Here is a 15821-nt window from a genome sequence, read left to right on the forward strand (position 1 = left end):
TCCCACATCCCTATTTATAAACGGCACCGACTCTGCGATTATCGGAGGGGGCCCTCCTCTCAATCCTACCTCCGTTTCAAGCTGATGGGAACGAGAGAAGGGGCCTTCTTCATAGTGTTCCCTCGCTACTTCGCGGTTCACTTTTAGTGGACTCGCTGTTTTGCGAGTTTTTGAAAATGTTAATATAAACTATAAAATATTTACGTCTGGTGGAGGCCAGGAACCCCGGCCTGCAGTGGCCTGAGGCATGGTGGGGAAGACCTGCCTCTCTGGCCTGCTGCTGCCTGCGTGGCTCCGGAGGCTCTACAGGGGTCTGTGGAGGCCAGGGATGCAGGCAGGCACCCTTGGGATGGGCTGAGAGGTGGGTAAAGAAGCACAGGTAAGAAAATAATATATAAAATAATGTATAAATATTAAAATTAATAGGGCATCCCTACTTCGTGGATTTTCACTTATTGCGGGTGGTCATGGAACAGAACCCCTGTAATAAGTAAGAGAACACTCTATATTCAGCAGAATTTCAGAAGTGTTCTTCCTTCTGGAACTTCCTCCCTGAAGAAATCAGAACAGCTCCCTCACTCCTCTCCTCAAGAAAGAACTAAAAGCCTACATTTGTTCATTGGCTTATGGAGAAGAGAATGAATAATAGCACTGTTGCCATCTTAGTGGACCAAGTTGTCAATGAAGAGGCATATTTTATTTATTGAAGAGGCATATTTTAATACAGATTTTAACTGTTCAGTACAATCAATGATGCCTGACTGACTGACTGACTGATTGATAACCTTTCAGCCAAAGTCGTGTTTGCCATGTTTTCGTTTATAATTGGAAGCCACCCTGAGTCCCTTCGGGGAAAGAGGTACGGGTTAGAAATAAAATTTTATTATTATTATTTTATTATTAATGAAGTCACTACTAAAACACTGAGGAAAAAAGCCTATTTAAATAAAAGTATAGTGACAGAATCTGTGTCCATTTAGAGTAGGAATGAGGAAAGTGCAGGTAACTGACCTCATGCAGGGCCAGGACCATTTTTGTTATCCTCACGACTGCCAACTTAAGAGAAAACTGAAAAAATATTGTTGACCTCAGCAATTACATCATTTTAATCACCCATTTTAGACAAAGAAAACACTTTTTTCCTCCAGGAAATGGCCATGAATGTAACTTCTTTCTCTTCGTGATAGAAAGAAGGTGTCTTATCAGCCTAAAACAGTGGTTCTCAACCTGTGGGTTCCCAGGTGTTTTGACCTACAACTCCAAGAAATCCCAGTTTACCAGCTGTCAGGATTTCTGGGAGTTGAAGGCCAAAACATCTGAGGATCCACAGGTTGAGAACCACTGGCCTAAAATGTCTCAGGGAGAGACCACCACACAGTGACATTTTGTGGCAAAGAAATACTTCCAAATATTTTTCAGGGCTGACAGCCCTCCAAGAACTCTATAAGGGGTGCAAAATGATTAAGAGTTTTCCCCCAATTCCTGCTCATTTATTTCTACTCCATCAAAAGCAACAAGAGGGGAAAAGATGCAGTAGTACAATAGTTTGATCTATCTGTCATAGTTACTTACTTATATCATAAGTACTGATAAATACTTACATCACTAGTATTGACAAACCATGTTATCTCCCCATAAGATGCCAGTTCTCCATTCACATAACATCTGAGCTCACTGTTCTTCCATCGGTTGTAGATATGCACTATGGTAACCATGTACCACTACAGAAGAAATGCAGATGGGTTAGACTACATCTATAGTGTAACTTTCTTAAATTAGAACACATAATATATTAATCAGTCTAACTGCCTGGTCTAAAGTGATGTTTGGCATTTGCTATGAGATCATCACTTTGAAATCTGGTCTCTAACTTACTTATTTACAGGGTCCATTCTTAACCAGGTATGAAAGGTAGGGCCACTTGGCTATAGGAGAAGGAAAGCTCAGTATTCTAAACTGGACCATCACTGATTTAGAGAAACACTGAAATAATGTTATAGAAAGTAAACTCACTGGAAAAAAGTACCATGACAAGTGTAACTTAAGGAATATCTTCTTGCTGGGTTTAAAACACTTTCTATTTTTTACTACAAGTTCTTTATTACTCTATATATTAAAGTAATTATACATATATAACAATAGCTTAAACAATACAATATAATTAAACAGTAAAATGCTAACAGTAAAATCAAAGTAGAAGCAAAAGCAGTTAATGGGAGTCACAATTTCTATTCTTTGATTGCTGGTGCTGAAAGTGCTTGTGCCCATTACATATATTTGATGAGGAGATTGTCCATAGGTAAAACAAGGTCTCTTCTTGTTTTAAAAGAATATAATTTCAGATTGCATAGGTTATGATAGCAAATTATTCATTCAATGGTAGAAAAAAGAACCAAACTAATTAAAAGCAAATAGTACATTATATGTACTTTTGTAAAATTCAAGTAACTTGAATGCAAAACTCACCTTTTGGGGCTTGAAATCAAATTTTACACAGTGCTGGAAGCCTTTCCCTTTTGATTTAATTGAGGTCACAACTAAACAGCCTCCAACAAAATGTGCAGAATAACCAAGTCCTTTGCTTGTTCGAAAACTGCAGCAAGATATTTAAAATGATAAGATTTAGCACTAATTCACATGGCATTATTATATATAATACAGCTTATTATTCACAAAAAAATGAACTACAGTTTAAATATGCCAGGCTGCCAGTCCGTTACTGAGCACAATTCAAAGTGCTGGCTTTGGCCTATAAAGCCTTAAACAGTTCTGGCCCAGCTTTTCTGTCCAAATGTATCTCCCTCTATAAACCATCTTGGAGGTTAAGATCATCCGAGGAGGTCCTGCTCTCGATTCTACCTCCCTCGCAGGGGCAACTGGTGGGAACAAGACACAGGGCCTCATGGTTCCAATACAGACAAATAAACGAATGCTTCAAGAAAGATAGAACACTAGGTTTCCAGGAAGAAGAGTCCTTTTGGGATAAGATATTAAATACCAATAGAAAGATAATTACAAAAATATATAAGAAACTTAGAGAATGGGACTCAGAAAAAGATGGAGAGAAAAAATATATCAAAAGATGGAATGAAAACCTGGGCAAAACAATTAGGAAAGAAGAATGGGAAAAGATATGGAAAACGAAGATTAGATACACCTACGCGATAGATCTGAAAGAAAACTGGCTAAAAGTGGCACATAGATGGTATCTGACTCCCAAAAAATTAAGCAACTCAAATAAAAATTTAAGTAGTAAGTGTTGGAAATGTGGGAGAATAGACGGCACATACTATCATATGTGGTGGTCCTGCCAGAAAGCGCAAATTTATTGGAGGAAAATTCACAAAACAACACAAGAAATCTTAAACATAAAACTACAGTTTAATCCAGAGATATTCCTATTAGGAATAATTGAAGAGAAAATTGAAAAAAATACAGATAAACTCCTATTCTTAATGAATACAGCGGCAAGAATGTGTTATGCGAAGATGTGGAAGAAAGAAGAAACCCCAGAGATAAAAGATTGGTTTGAAAAAGTACTAGATATCAAAAATATGGACAGATTAACATACCTGATAACTAAAAGTAAAGGAACCCCGATAAAAGAAACTGATTGGACAAGAGTGCTAAACTATACAGATCGAATGAGTAAGAATACAGGACAATAAATAGAAGAGAGAAAGATAAGGGATTATGAAACAAAGAAGAAAGAAGGAAAAGGAATATCCACTCGGAAGATACGAAGGAAGTCAACGAGAGAGACGTTTCCATCTGTCTCCAATCTCATTTTAATTATTATTTTTCTTTCTTCTTTCTTGCTATTCTCTCCCCTCTCCTTTCCCTCCCCTCCCCTTCTTACTTCCTCTTTATCTCTCTTTTCTGCTTCTACCCTATCCCTCACGCTACCTGCCCTTTCTTCACCTTTCTACCTATTACCTCCACTGTTCTTTTTTATCTCTAATGCACTCCCCCTTTTACCTTTCTTTACACAACCTATTCATTTTGATTTGTAACATAAAGAAAATCTTTCAATAAAGAATATTGAAAAAAAAAAAAAGACACAGGGCCTCCTCAGTGGTGGCCCCTCACCTGTGGGACTCCCTCCCTGGCTAAATAAGAGCAGCCCCTTCCTCCTGACCTTCAGGAACAAAGTAAAAACATGGTTATGAGAGCTTCTGGCTAGCCAGTTAGTACAATATGAGAATATGGAATAGTGAAATAACTAATGGAATGGCCGTGGATTTGATTTTGGATGACATGATTTTAATAACTGGTTTTAACATTGATGTTTTAACTCCATTTTAATGTGTATGTGTTTATTATACTGTATGTATGCTATGGCATCAAATTTCTGCTTTTTTGTACAGCCACTCTGAGTCCCTTTCAGGGTGAGAAAGGCGGGATATAAATGTAGTAAGTAAATAAATACGCTATAACTGCAAATAGGCAATAAATTGGTGAACATCATCTTTAAAAGAAACACATTTCAGAAGATATAAAATAATATATACATACCAATATAAGTAAGGCTTATCCTTATCTACGTTGATATTATTTACAGGGTCCATTCTTAACCAGGTATGAAAGGTAAATCCATTCTGATAGGGCCACTTGGCTATAGGAGGTAAGGCAATTGCCTAGAAAAAATAAGTTAATATAAAGCAATTGATCACCATAAAACAAGGGACTTGGAATACAGAAAGGGATGGAGTCAAGAATTTATATTTTTAAAGTAAATGGAATGGATATTGAAATTTGCTTTCATACTGAAGTCATAATGAGGGAGCCTGTAAAAGCAATGTAGACATGATCATACTTATGATATCTAATACTGAAGAATACCTAAACTCTACTAAAATGGAAGTTATCAAAAACTAAAGTCTTCTTTTGTCTTAAACTTCTTGGAAATTTCTGTTTATTTCTGTTTCAGACAGACCTTAGCTTTCATTACTCCTAATTAATGCTAAATACAATGCTTTTGCTACCTAGATGTACTCACCTTGCAGTATATACACAGAAGTAAACCTACAGTGTACAGCGTTGCCATTTCTTGAATTGAAAGAAGGTTCAGCAATGATTTGTTTGGAGGAATACCAGGGGTGTAAGCTTCTTGATTAAGAAAAACCTATGAAATTCACTGAGTCCCCATAAGTCAACATACAACTTGAAGACACATATACAGGGTACACACATACATCTTAGTAAGGAAAAAAATATACCCCCGCTTGCAAAATACATAGGCAAGTTCTGTGTTGTCGCACCCAAGCTTCTTTAATTGTCTTTAGCATTAACGTGTCCTGACTTTCTATCAAGTTGGGTGATGCTGGATTGCCTTCCTGTTTGAGCAAGGAATCCCATAAAATCAATGTCCACACTATTGCTTTTAAGAATGGACAACGATTTATTAATTGGTCTTGGGCCACCCAGGCACTATCTTGTTTTCCCCAGGACAAGTCCATACTTTAAAGTCTGAAGACAACTGGTTGTTCTTGATGTTGCTGGTCTTTGATGATTCTGGAGACGAAGGACAAAGTTTGCCTTGCTCTGGTAGAGGAGCCTCTGTGGCACCCAATGCCCAAGATGATCAGGCCAGAGCAAGTCCCTCCTATTGAGGCCTGGCACCTTGCTGAAGGTGCTGGAAACGCCACAGACTGTCACTAACCAGAGATAGGATGGGTTCCCGGATTCATTAGTTAGCTATTGTCTTGAAATGACTTGTCCAAGCCTGGATCTCACTGGGACCAACTGCACACACATCTTGCTTCCAAGATTCCCTTGTGGTAATAACCCTAAACTAAAGATGGCTCCACTTCCCAGGCAAAGGGTGGGCAAACTTATTGATTCAAACTAGGAAAGGTTTTCTTAAGTTCTACCCTCATAAAACTAACAGAAAAGTTACTATTTTCAAACTGTGGGTAAGGCAGCCTAATAAAAGGAACTGGGGCTTATACAGTTCCATCACAAGTTCCAATAATTCAAGTAAGGGTCCACACTTTCCATAGGCAAGCCCTGGGATTGTGCATGTACATGTACAAGTGGTCCCCAAGCGACCCTCATAGGCAAGAAATCCAGACAGAAGAGTAGACCTCATGCTGAATTAATGGAACTTTCCTGTGTTTTGCAAGTGTTTTGCAAGTGTTGAAACAGCAAATTGTCAATACTGAAAGGTAGGGGAAGCCCATACTCATATTTAAAGAGGAGTGTGTTTTGAAAGAAATATTGCTACTAAGAAGCTTTTAAAATTAAATAAAAATTTTATATGATAATCAGATATTTATGGGTATTTGCTCTCTGTTCAAATATACAATACTGCATAGCAAACAATTTCCTCCCCACCGTTGCTCTTCAGACTTACAGCATAAATCTCTACTGGGACTTCTGTAATCCTGAAGTGAAAGACACTGTCCAGATGATCAATAGCAATGAACAAAAACATCAAAGAACTTGAGTGTCAGCATACTTCTCATTACATTGCTAAACTCTGCAGCTATCCCTATCTATGTGCCATGCCATAAATCCTTCCAGAGAGGATCTATCAGTAATCAGCTTGTACCTCTGAACAGAGCATTCCTGGGAGAATGTTAAGTGCAATAAATTTTCAACTGCCATTATTCCTTAATATCTCATCCTTAATAGGAAACATTTCAATATTGTAGCTATTTAAATATTGAGCAAACACTAAAATGCTTGTTCTAGTTAAAAGAGTACTGTATGTCAGTTAACACAATACCTTGCTTAAAAGAAAACAGAACAGAAACTATGCTATCCATTCAAAGAAATGGATGGAAATACAAATACCACGCAGTGCTCTTTTTCTCAAAAGTAAACAGTCCCACATCTGCCTTTCTAAAGGAAACTATAGGAACATCATAAAAACAGAGGAGAAGAAGTGAATGCAAGGGCCATCAAGTACAATCCCAGAGAGATGGTCATCCAAGTGGGTTGCTGTGAGCTTTCCAGGCTGTAGGGCCATGTTTCAAAAGCATTTTCTACTGATATTTCACCCATATCTATGGCAGGCATCCTCAGAGGTTGAGGGGTCTTTTGGAAACTAGGCAAGTGAGGTTTATATATCTGTGGAATGTCCAGGGTGGAAGAAAGAACTCTTCCAACATTTGCAACATTCACACTTGCCTCAAGCAGACAAGAATTCTTCCTCCCACCCTGGACTTTCCACAGATATATAAACCTCACTTGCCTAGTTTCCAACAGACCTCTCAACCTCTGAGGATGCCTGCCATAGATGTGGGTGAAACATATCTTCTGGAACATGGCCATACAGCCCAGAAAGATCGCAGCAACCCAGTGATTCCAGCCACGAAAGCCTTCACCAACACGTTAGTCATCCAACTGTTGTTTAAAGATCTCAAAAGAAGGCACTCTACTCCAAGGCAGTCTATTCTACTTCTGACAGCGCATACCATGAGAACATTCTCCCTGATGTTTAGATGGGAGTTATAATACCATGGGCAAGTCAGTATATTTTTGTAAATTCTCTTTAACAAATGGCTCTGTTTTCTTAGATGGTACAAACTCTTAATGTATAACAATATATTTTTACCCACGGCTTGAATATTACCATCAAATTTTCAATATCAAGGGTTTATTAAGATGAGGAAGAGCATCTGATGATCATTTAATTAGGCAATTATTAACAGACAAACTTTAATGCAAATGGAATAGAAACAGAAAAAAGGGACTTACCGCAGCACTTTTTCCTGGAAAATTGAAGAAGGCATCAGGTCCATATTTCTGAGGCATATGTTTTAATACAGACAACAGCTTTCCCGCATGTGGTGGCTATTCAAAGAATAATTTTACATGAAATTTCAATATAAAATACTTGGTCTTTAGCATTTTTATTACAATCATACTACTGAACATAAATGATCACACATAGATTTATTGACAGTATAGATGAGGTCTACTACTACCACGATGTTATTGCATTTATTTATTTATTTGCTGTATTTATTTATTTATTTATTGTATTTATATCCTGCCCTTCTCAACCCCAAAGGGGATTCAGAGCAACCTTACAATCGGCAGCAATTCTATGCAATATCAACAGACAACAGAAAACAAACATGTACATTAAAACAAAAAATAAAAAATTATTAACATTTTAAAAATTATCATAATAACAAAATATTAATATTTCCTGTAGTACATAAGAAGATCAATGCAGGTAAATTTACATTAATTTATTATCACTAGGTGATAATATTCATTGCTGATTTATGCTGAAAATACTGAAAATACATATTCCTTCTATGTATTTTTTTCTATTAGCTATATAAACAATATATATAATATGACCCACGGGAGGTATTCACGGTCTCCTCTCCCTGCCTCCAAAAATATACAAGTTCATGGCATTGTCTAGGTCTTCCAGACTACTCTATGGTATGCTTCTTTTTGAAATTATTATAGAATCACACTGGAGGAACTAGCAAATTCCTAGATAGGATGCCTCTATAGGAATTTTTTAGCTCCTCCAGGGCAATCCCATGGTAACTTCTGGCAGAAGCTGTTCATTTCAATAGGGTTTGGTATTATTTACCATTTCCTTTTTTCTATAATAACTGCAGGACTGTATCACCCACAGATAATGTAGTCATACCGGACTGTAACAAATTGTTTAATTATAATATGAGTTTTTATAAATGTTTATTAAATATATATATGGCAAGCAGGCCAGTTTAAACTGTAGCTGCTTGTTGGCTGTGTTGCCATAGCAATGCAGTTTGCAATAGAAATGTATCCATCCAGAACAGAGCCAAAGGGGGTGGACCTAACTGTCAACTGGAGTGGAGCAGACGTTTTAAAGTAGTCTTTGACCAGTGAGCCAAAGAGAAGGTTGGTTCTGGCTAGTTTAGAGCTGGACCAAGGGATTTTAGTCTTCAGCCTGGTTATTTAAAGTGTCAACTGAACCTGTTTGAATTATTAAATAGCTGTTAAGCTAAGGGAAAAGGTACCCCAGTGGTACTCTGTAACTTCAGTGGGATAGCTGAAGAGAATAAAAGCCAAGCCAGTGCCTTAAATGTCAGTCAGGATAGAGGGGACATGGTTTCAAAAAGGGAATTTTTAGAGATGTTCCCAATGCCTATATGTCCTGATTTACTGCCATATTGGCCTATTTCTGCAGTAGGCCTATGTTTACAGAAAATGCTGATTGTTTGAGAAATCAGTGCTCAAGGATAACAGTACATCTGGACAAAACCAGCTAGCTGTTGGCTAGTTAAAACCCCCAAGTTTCCCCGTCGCTCTGAAGTCATGTTTGCAACACACTAACAGATAAGATAAAGTCATGGTCAGAGAACAATAGACTACAGTTGTGCCACAGTTGTGTCATTGTTAGGATCCCATGTGTGCTATTATGTCAATCAAAATCATAAACAACTGTATAACTAGCTTAGATCAATGAAATGATTTGTCTTTGGGAACCAACGAAAATGTATATTCCATTTACTACCAAAATGATAAAAGCTCTGCAGCCCCATTGGGGGTTGTGACAAACCCTTTGATTGCATTCCTGTATGCTTGTTTGTCGTTATTGCTAAGGGCACACAATAAATAGCTTTTTGCAGTTTAAAAGATTCAACTTTAGTGGTGTCCTTCCTTGCCCTCCCGATTGGAAAGGGGCTCCTGCTTTTTGGGAAATATTTTGGTTTCTTTGCCCCTACAAGGAGACTGAAAAGAAATAATATTTTGAAGTGAAATAAGTTCAAGCCAATCTGGTAAAAGGATAAGCCATTCTGGGAGTTATATTGGAAACTGTTTCAAGTGTCTGTGATAGCAGAAGTCAGTTGTAACAATATCTAAGGAATACTGAGTAACCATTAAGCTTTATATGCCTGAGAATCCTTGAATAAATATTTCCGTGTTCAGTTTATTATCATAAAGACTTGTGTTCAGTTATTGAAGAGAAGATTTACCTCAGAGGAAGACGGCTGAAGATATTCAAGAAATAATTCAATTTATTGTATTGGTTTACACAATTTAAAGTGCCTCAGGCAAAAACATTTTAAAAGTCAAGCCTCTTACCAGCATTACAAGCCTCACTCAAACATACATGGACAAATAATAATTAATTTGCTCAGCCACTGTTAGGCTACCCACACTACCATTTTACTCATCCACTACTGTCCTGGTGTCCACATATATATATTTATTGTTGGCAGCGATGGAATAGAAAAGAAAACTCCCTCCTGCCACACCAACTGCCTTGGCCTCTACATGGACATTTGTATGAAGATTCAATTAAATCTTGTTCAATAAAATCAAAACCTTTGCTTTTTGCTCATGGAGAATCCTACTTACCCATTTTCCTTTGTCTCCTTGAAGTCTACTGAAATACAGCTTCAACTCTCGAACTGTCACACTGTAGCTTGCTAACACTCCAAGCATGTCAACTAGCAAGTCTAAGGGAAATAAGTTATTAACATTTAGATTAATAACAATAACATTTTATTACACCAATAAAAAGTATAAATGAATGATGCAAAAATTCTGTTTAAGCAAAATCACAGATACTTGCTATTCAAAGACCTTTCAAGAAATCATACCTGCAATCATATTGTCGGCTTTATCAATTCTCTCAAGCACGTGCTCAACAAGACCCACTTCTGTACAAATCTGCAGATTTCGTATACTTTTCTTCAGGATGGCCGTGAACATGCTCCACACCTCAGCTTGGCAAGTGACATCACACTTATCCAACAAGTCCACCATACAAGTAATACTCTCGCCTTCTTGTATAATAAAATTCATTTCCAGATCAAAGTGACCTCCTACAAGCTTCAATTTAAAAAAAAGACCAATGTCAGTATTTTTTATGTTTTCAGAATTCTTTTTCTAAGTGTGCAATATTTAGTAACCATTTCTTTCTTGGTGCTATATGGTAAGAAAATTTGGATCAGAACAAAGTTGATGAATTATAAATTTTATATTAGGCATAATTTACAGACCATGAGACTGATGATACAATTCTATATATCTTTATACAAAAAGATATCTTCTTAAGTACAGCATAGTTTGAGAAAGACATGCTGCTTTCTGAACCAGGTAATTCTGACTCTGCAAATCTAGCAACCTCTATGCATGTGCACACCCCACAGGATTTAATATCCAGATATCATAAAGAAGAATCACATCTAAAACTTGATAAATTAGATTATTTCCTCTTCTTTCTACTACTTCTACTGTTTCTAGTCCATGCCCTAATGCTGATACATTTCATTTACCACCTCATCAAGCAGGCAAAATTGCCCATCCTATGCCAATTTCACCCCTCTTCAGGCACTGAGCCCACCGGCTCCCATCACACAACACTGATTGACTTCTGGCATGGCTCTGTGTCTGAAGCGGAATGAAACTGGCCCAGGCAGCAGCAGCATGGGAGGTTTTTTTGCATGGAAAACAATTTTGCATGGAAAACAATGCGGGGAAGCTGCATGGTGACACTTCCCCCTGTGAGATGAGGTGAGGGGGAAGACTGGCGATGTGGGGTGATGGGTTCCCCACGTCTGCTGTCATATTCACCACAACCCATGGCAAATCAGGAGCTTACTGTGATAAGGTACTTACTTAACTACACTCCTTAAAAGAGTAACTCCATCGATGAGCACAAATTGTGGCCCATAGCTCCCAGTCTGTAATACCACCTGTCAGGTCTTCTAACAACGGTCATCAGAGTAAGGACTGTACTACATACAAAGTTCATGATGGTGATCTCTAACAAAAGGGAAACTAATCAGGTAGGATTTTTTAAATATTAAAACATATTCATTCTGACATGTGATTTACCGACGGCAGTTACTCTTCTTTGCTCTTCCCTGAATCCCAGCAGTTACTACTCATTGCTCAGGGATTGAAGTGTTGGAAAGATATATAAGTTGGGAAGCACATTTTTCAGTATTTTCAACATAAATCAGCAATGATGTCAAACATCTCAAGATTAGGAAGCTATAGTAAAATGTATCTTGGATTGATAAAGACAATACACAGGTAATTAAAATGAATAAACAAGCATTTCTCTCAATCTTTACAATCTCACTGATATAAAAAAGAATGGAAAAGGGAACAAGTTACATTAGATATACCTTTCTTCAGTATTTGTGCATTTGTGGATGCAAATCAATGGAAGAAAAATCTTAGCATCTCAAAGGATTGTGTTTGCTTCCTCACATTGCAGTACCTGGGGGCATCCTTTGTCTGGCACTTGATTGTTTGTTATCTGGAATTCCCCTGTTTCTGAGTGGTGTTCTTTACTTGCTGTCTTGATTCAAACAAAGAATCCAAACAAAGGATGCCCCCAAGCAGCAACAATCAGGCTTTGCAGCGGAAAGGCTACTCAATGTAATCAAGCTGGCTAATTGAAACAGTCATTCTTGCTACAGACAAGAGTTCTTTCTCCAACCCTGGACATTCCAGATACACACACACACACATATTGCCTCATTTGCAACAGACCTCTGAACAAGCCTCTGAAGATGCTTGCCACAGATGTAGGTGAAACATCAAGAGAGAATGCTACTAGAACATAGTCATACAGCCCGAAAAACTTATAGCAACCCAGTCATTCTGGCCATGAAAGCCTTTGACAACATCATAATAATAATGCTACTTGTAAATGGTTTACCATATAATCGATTTGGAAGGTCTACAAAACAAAACTACAGTAGAAAGACAGCTTTTTGAAGAACTACAGTAAGTCTGAAATAGGCATCCAGAAATCCAAAAGTATGTAATATACAGTACCTAACATTTACCGCTATGGAATTTGAAAAAGTATGTACTGACACTAAAAGTCCTATTCTTAGTCACTACTAGCCAGACAGCCAATATCTTAGACACCAAAGGCCAGTCTGGTGAGCACAGGTTAGAGTTCAGACAACCTGTGAAACAACCAGGTGTAGTTATTTAGTGTTTTGTAAGCAAATACCACAACCTAAAACTATTATATCAAACAATACAAGAAAGAATGTATACTATGGCACCCACACCCGCAGGACCAGTTTCATTTATCTGTGTCCGACAAAAATGTCCTCTCTAGACATGTTCTTGGGCCATGAGTCCTTCATTTCTATAGTGTTAGCTATTACACGCAGTTTATCGCCTCCACATGAAATCTAGGAATGTATCCCCCATGGACACAGGGGTCACACTTGTATGCCTACGAAGCTTATGAATTCAAGCATATGATCAGTACTGGAATTAATTGAATTAATCAACATTTGTGGTAGTGAAAAATTATTACGGAAAAAATCGGGCTCAGTGGCTTCTTAAAGTTCATTTCTATGAATTAATGTATTGGTTCTGACCATCAACTCCCATGCCAACACTTTATAGACCATACATTTTGCTGTTAACTAAAGTGACCTTACCTTCACCTCAATTCTCCACCACCCATCTTTCACTTTTGGCTACAAGTACCATTGTCAGTAACCACCCATCCAAGAAGTTGACAAATTAGTTTTCCTATCTAATCTGCAAAACACAAATAATTCACTAACCATTAGAAGTAGCACAATCTTAGGATCCAATACCAGATACAAGTCTTAAATATCTCTCGTTTAAGTGTTTTATTAAATTACTTTAAGAAAATATGGGAAACGCTTACATGTAATTTGTACTGAATTTGATCTACGGTTAATATGCAAACATATTATAGATGCACATAAGTGCACACCTCTACAGTATGTCATATTAACCCTTTCTAATGGCAATTTGAAGCTGATCAACCTTCAAGACACAAATTTGCTGCCAAAGACAGGGATCACATAATCCAGGCCTATACACAGGCTAGTTATTATCTGAGCTGCAGTAATGGCTGTGCACAGCAAAATGTAATCTCGGGAAATGTCACAGTAAGTTATGAATATCTGAGCAGCCTAATGCACCTTACTAGCCATGAAGTGTGAGAATGTAATCTTATTACCTTTTTTATGGTTGTATTTTTTTGAATAATGTAGCCTTTGAACTGATGTATAGTCTTTCCCTGCACTTTAGCATGATTTGGTCTCCCATGTCATACAGTTCATTTTTCAGAACTCCCCAGTTCAATGTATTTTAAGTCTTAGGCTCAACTTCATAAACAATCTTTATAACAACCCACTGGGTGATATAATATTTTCCATCACTAGATTGTGGTATAATGTGTAAGCATACAGCAATGATTTTAAAGCAACAGATTTGAAGCATTCAAATACATCTTCATGAGTTTTACATTTCATTTTAATATTTGCCTTGGCTATTCGTAAATTTAAATAAATCATAAATATATCAATATCTGGGTGAATACAAGACGAAATGGCAATCCTTTGTAGTTGACATCTGCAGATTACATGTCTCAATATCAATTCTTCCCCCACTAGCTTGTGAAAACAATTCTAGTGGAGGTTTTTCTATGCATTAAAGTGTATCTATAAAATATAATTTTGATGCTTCCCAAAATTAATCAAAAAATCATTATGTATCGGCATAACAAAATAGAAGCCATAGACTTTCAAAAGAGGCTGTATGTATTGTGTAAATATGACTTTCACTTGAGAAAATACAAGATATACCAGTATCCTGAGGAAAACAAGGACACCGCCCAGCATAGAGTATGAGGATATGTTGCTTCTTTCCCTCTCAGACCAAGGATAGCAAGTCTCACCCTTGCATCACCCCAAAGGTACAACCCCATTTCTGCCTATTTGCTTCTGCCTCTGTTCTCCCAAGAACTTCTGCTCATGGACCTCCATCTACTTGTAGGACCAGGCATTTGGGTGGTGCTATACTATCAATCTCCTGCCCTGATTTTTGGGCAATCATTGGAGTAGGAGGAAAATAGATGAGTTGAACACTGGTTGTGCTGCTGCCAATGGGGGTGCCCCTCTGGGAGTGATGAAAGGGTGAGACTTGCTATCCCTGGTCAGAGATGGAAAGAAGCTCATAAACCTGAAATCTGTCTTTTTAAGACCTGGCCTATAAGGTCTATAAGTAAGGATGTGCTTCATGGGCAGTGAAACAGTAAGCCAGTGAGCAACCATGGGAAATGCAAAAGCAGAGTGAGATACTTATGGGACACAGTTGCATTGCCAGTTGACAACCATACAATGTTGGTTGTCCCAAAACATATGGCCCTGCGATATTGGCACCTAGGTTAAAAATACTGCTTCTGAGTGCTAATTTAGGGAAAAACTAAGCGAGTAGATATTACTGATCTTGTGCATCCACTTATGTGGAGTAATGTCAACCCAGCTTTTCAATTTACTAGGGAGATGATGGTGATAAAATGAGTGGTAGAGACTATAGTGTCAGTGGATTAAAATCTTGGAGCCACTCTGACCAAAGCTGGAGGCAAATGGAAGCTCTACTACATGGCAATGACAGGTAAAGAAACCATAGGCTTTCACAAAGTCATCAATTGGAGGTGTCTTCAGAGATCAAAGGTTTAAAATTTGCATAACACTTTGCAAAAAAAATCACTCACATAGACTCACTTAGATATTGTATTTTATACAGGTTTGTTGAATGTAACTTTGCCATCTTCTTAGCCTGTGTTACAACATACATTGTAAACACTGTGTGAACATGGTACTTGGAGAACTTCCTCTCTTCTTGGCACATAAAAATGGTCAGGGGGATAATAACTAAATGAGTAAGTTAATAGCAAGGCACAGTTCCAGCCTAATTAAAAGGTTACTGAAAAAGCCCTCTCTGAACCTCAATTGCATCAGTCAACCACCTACAGTGTGTGGTGGCCTCCCATGCTTCCTCAATTACATAGATTTTTGAGCTGTTTTTATCAGGCTTCAAACCTGGTTGTGAGA

General features: G+C 37.7%; 1 protein-coding gene across 8 annotated transcripts in view; it reads right to left on the bottom strand.

Moving 5' to 3' along the window:
• The window catches only part of LRBA (LPS responsive beige-like anchor protein), a 420612-nt gene that overhangs the window by 368997 nt on the left and 35794 nt on the right, over positions 1–15821 (bottom strand). For all 8 annotated transcript variants that reach the window (XM_060778857.2, XM_060778855.2, XM_060778851.2 and 5 more), the window contains exons 3-8: positions 10569–10800; positions 10324–10424; positions 7705–7800; positions 4516–4637; positions 2467–2593; positions 1602–1721 (exon numbers count right to left, since the gene is read on the bottom strand). In XM_060778857.2, the coding sequence (XP_060634840.2) occupies positions 1602–1721; positions 2467–2593; positions 4516–4637; positions 7705–7800; positions 10324–10424; positions 10569–10800 (798 nt within the window). The remainder of the gene's footprint in view (positions 1–1601; positions 1722–2466; positions 2594–4515; positions 4638–7704; positions 7801–10323; positions 10425–10568; positions 10801–15821) is intronic.

This window comes from Anolis sagrei, chromosome 5, assembly GCF_037176765.1.
Source record: "Anolis sagrei isolate rAnoSag1 chromosome 5, rAnoSag1.mat, whole genome shotgun sequence".
NCBI classification, from domain to species: domain Eukaryota; kingdom Metazoa; phylum Chordata; class Lepidosauria; order Squamata; family Dactyloidae; genus Anolis; species Anolis sagrei.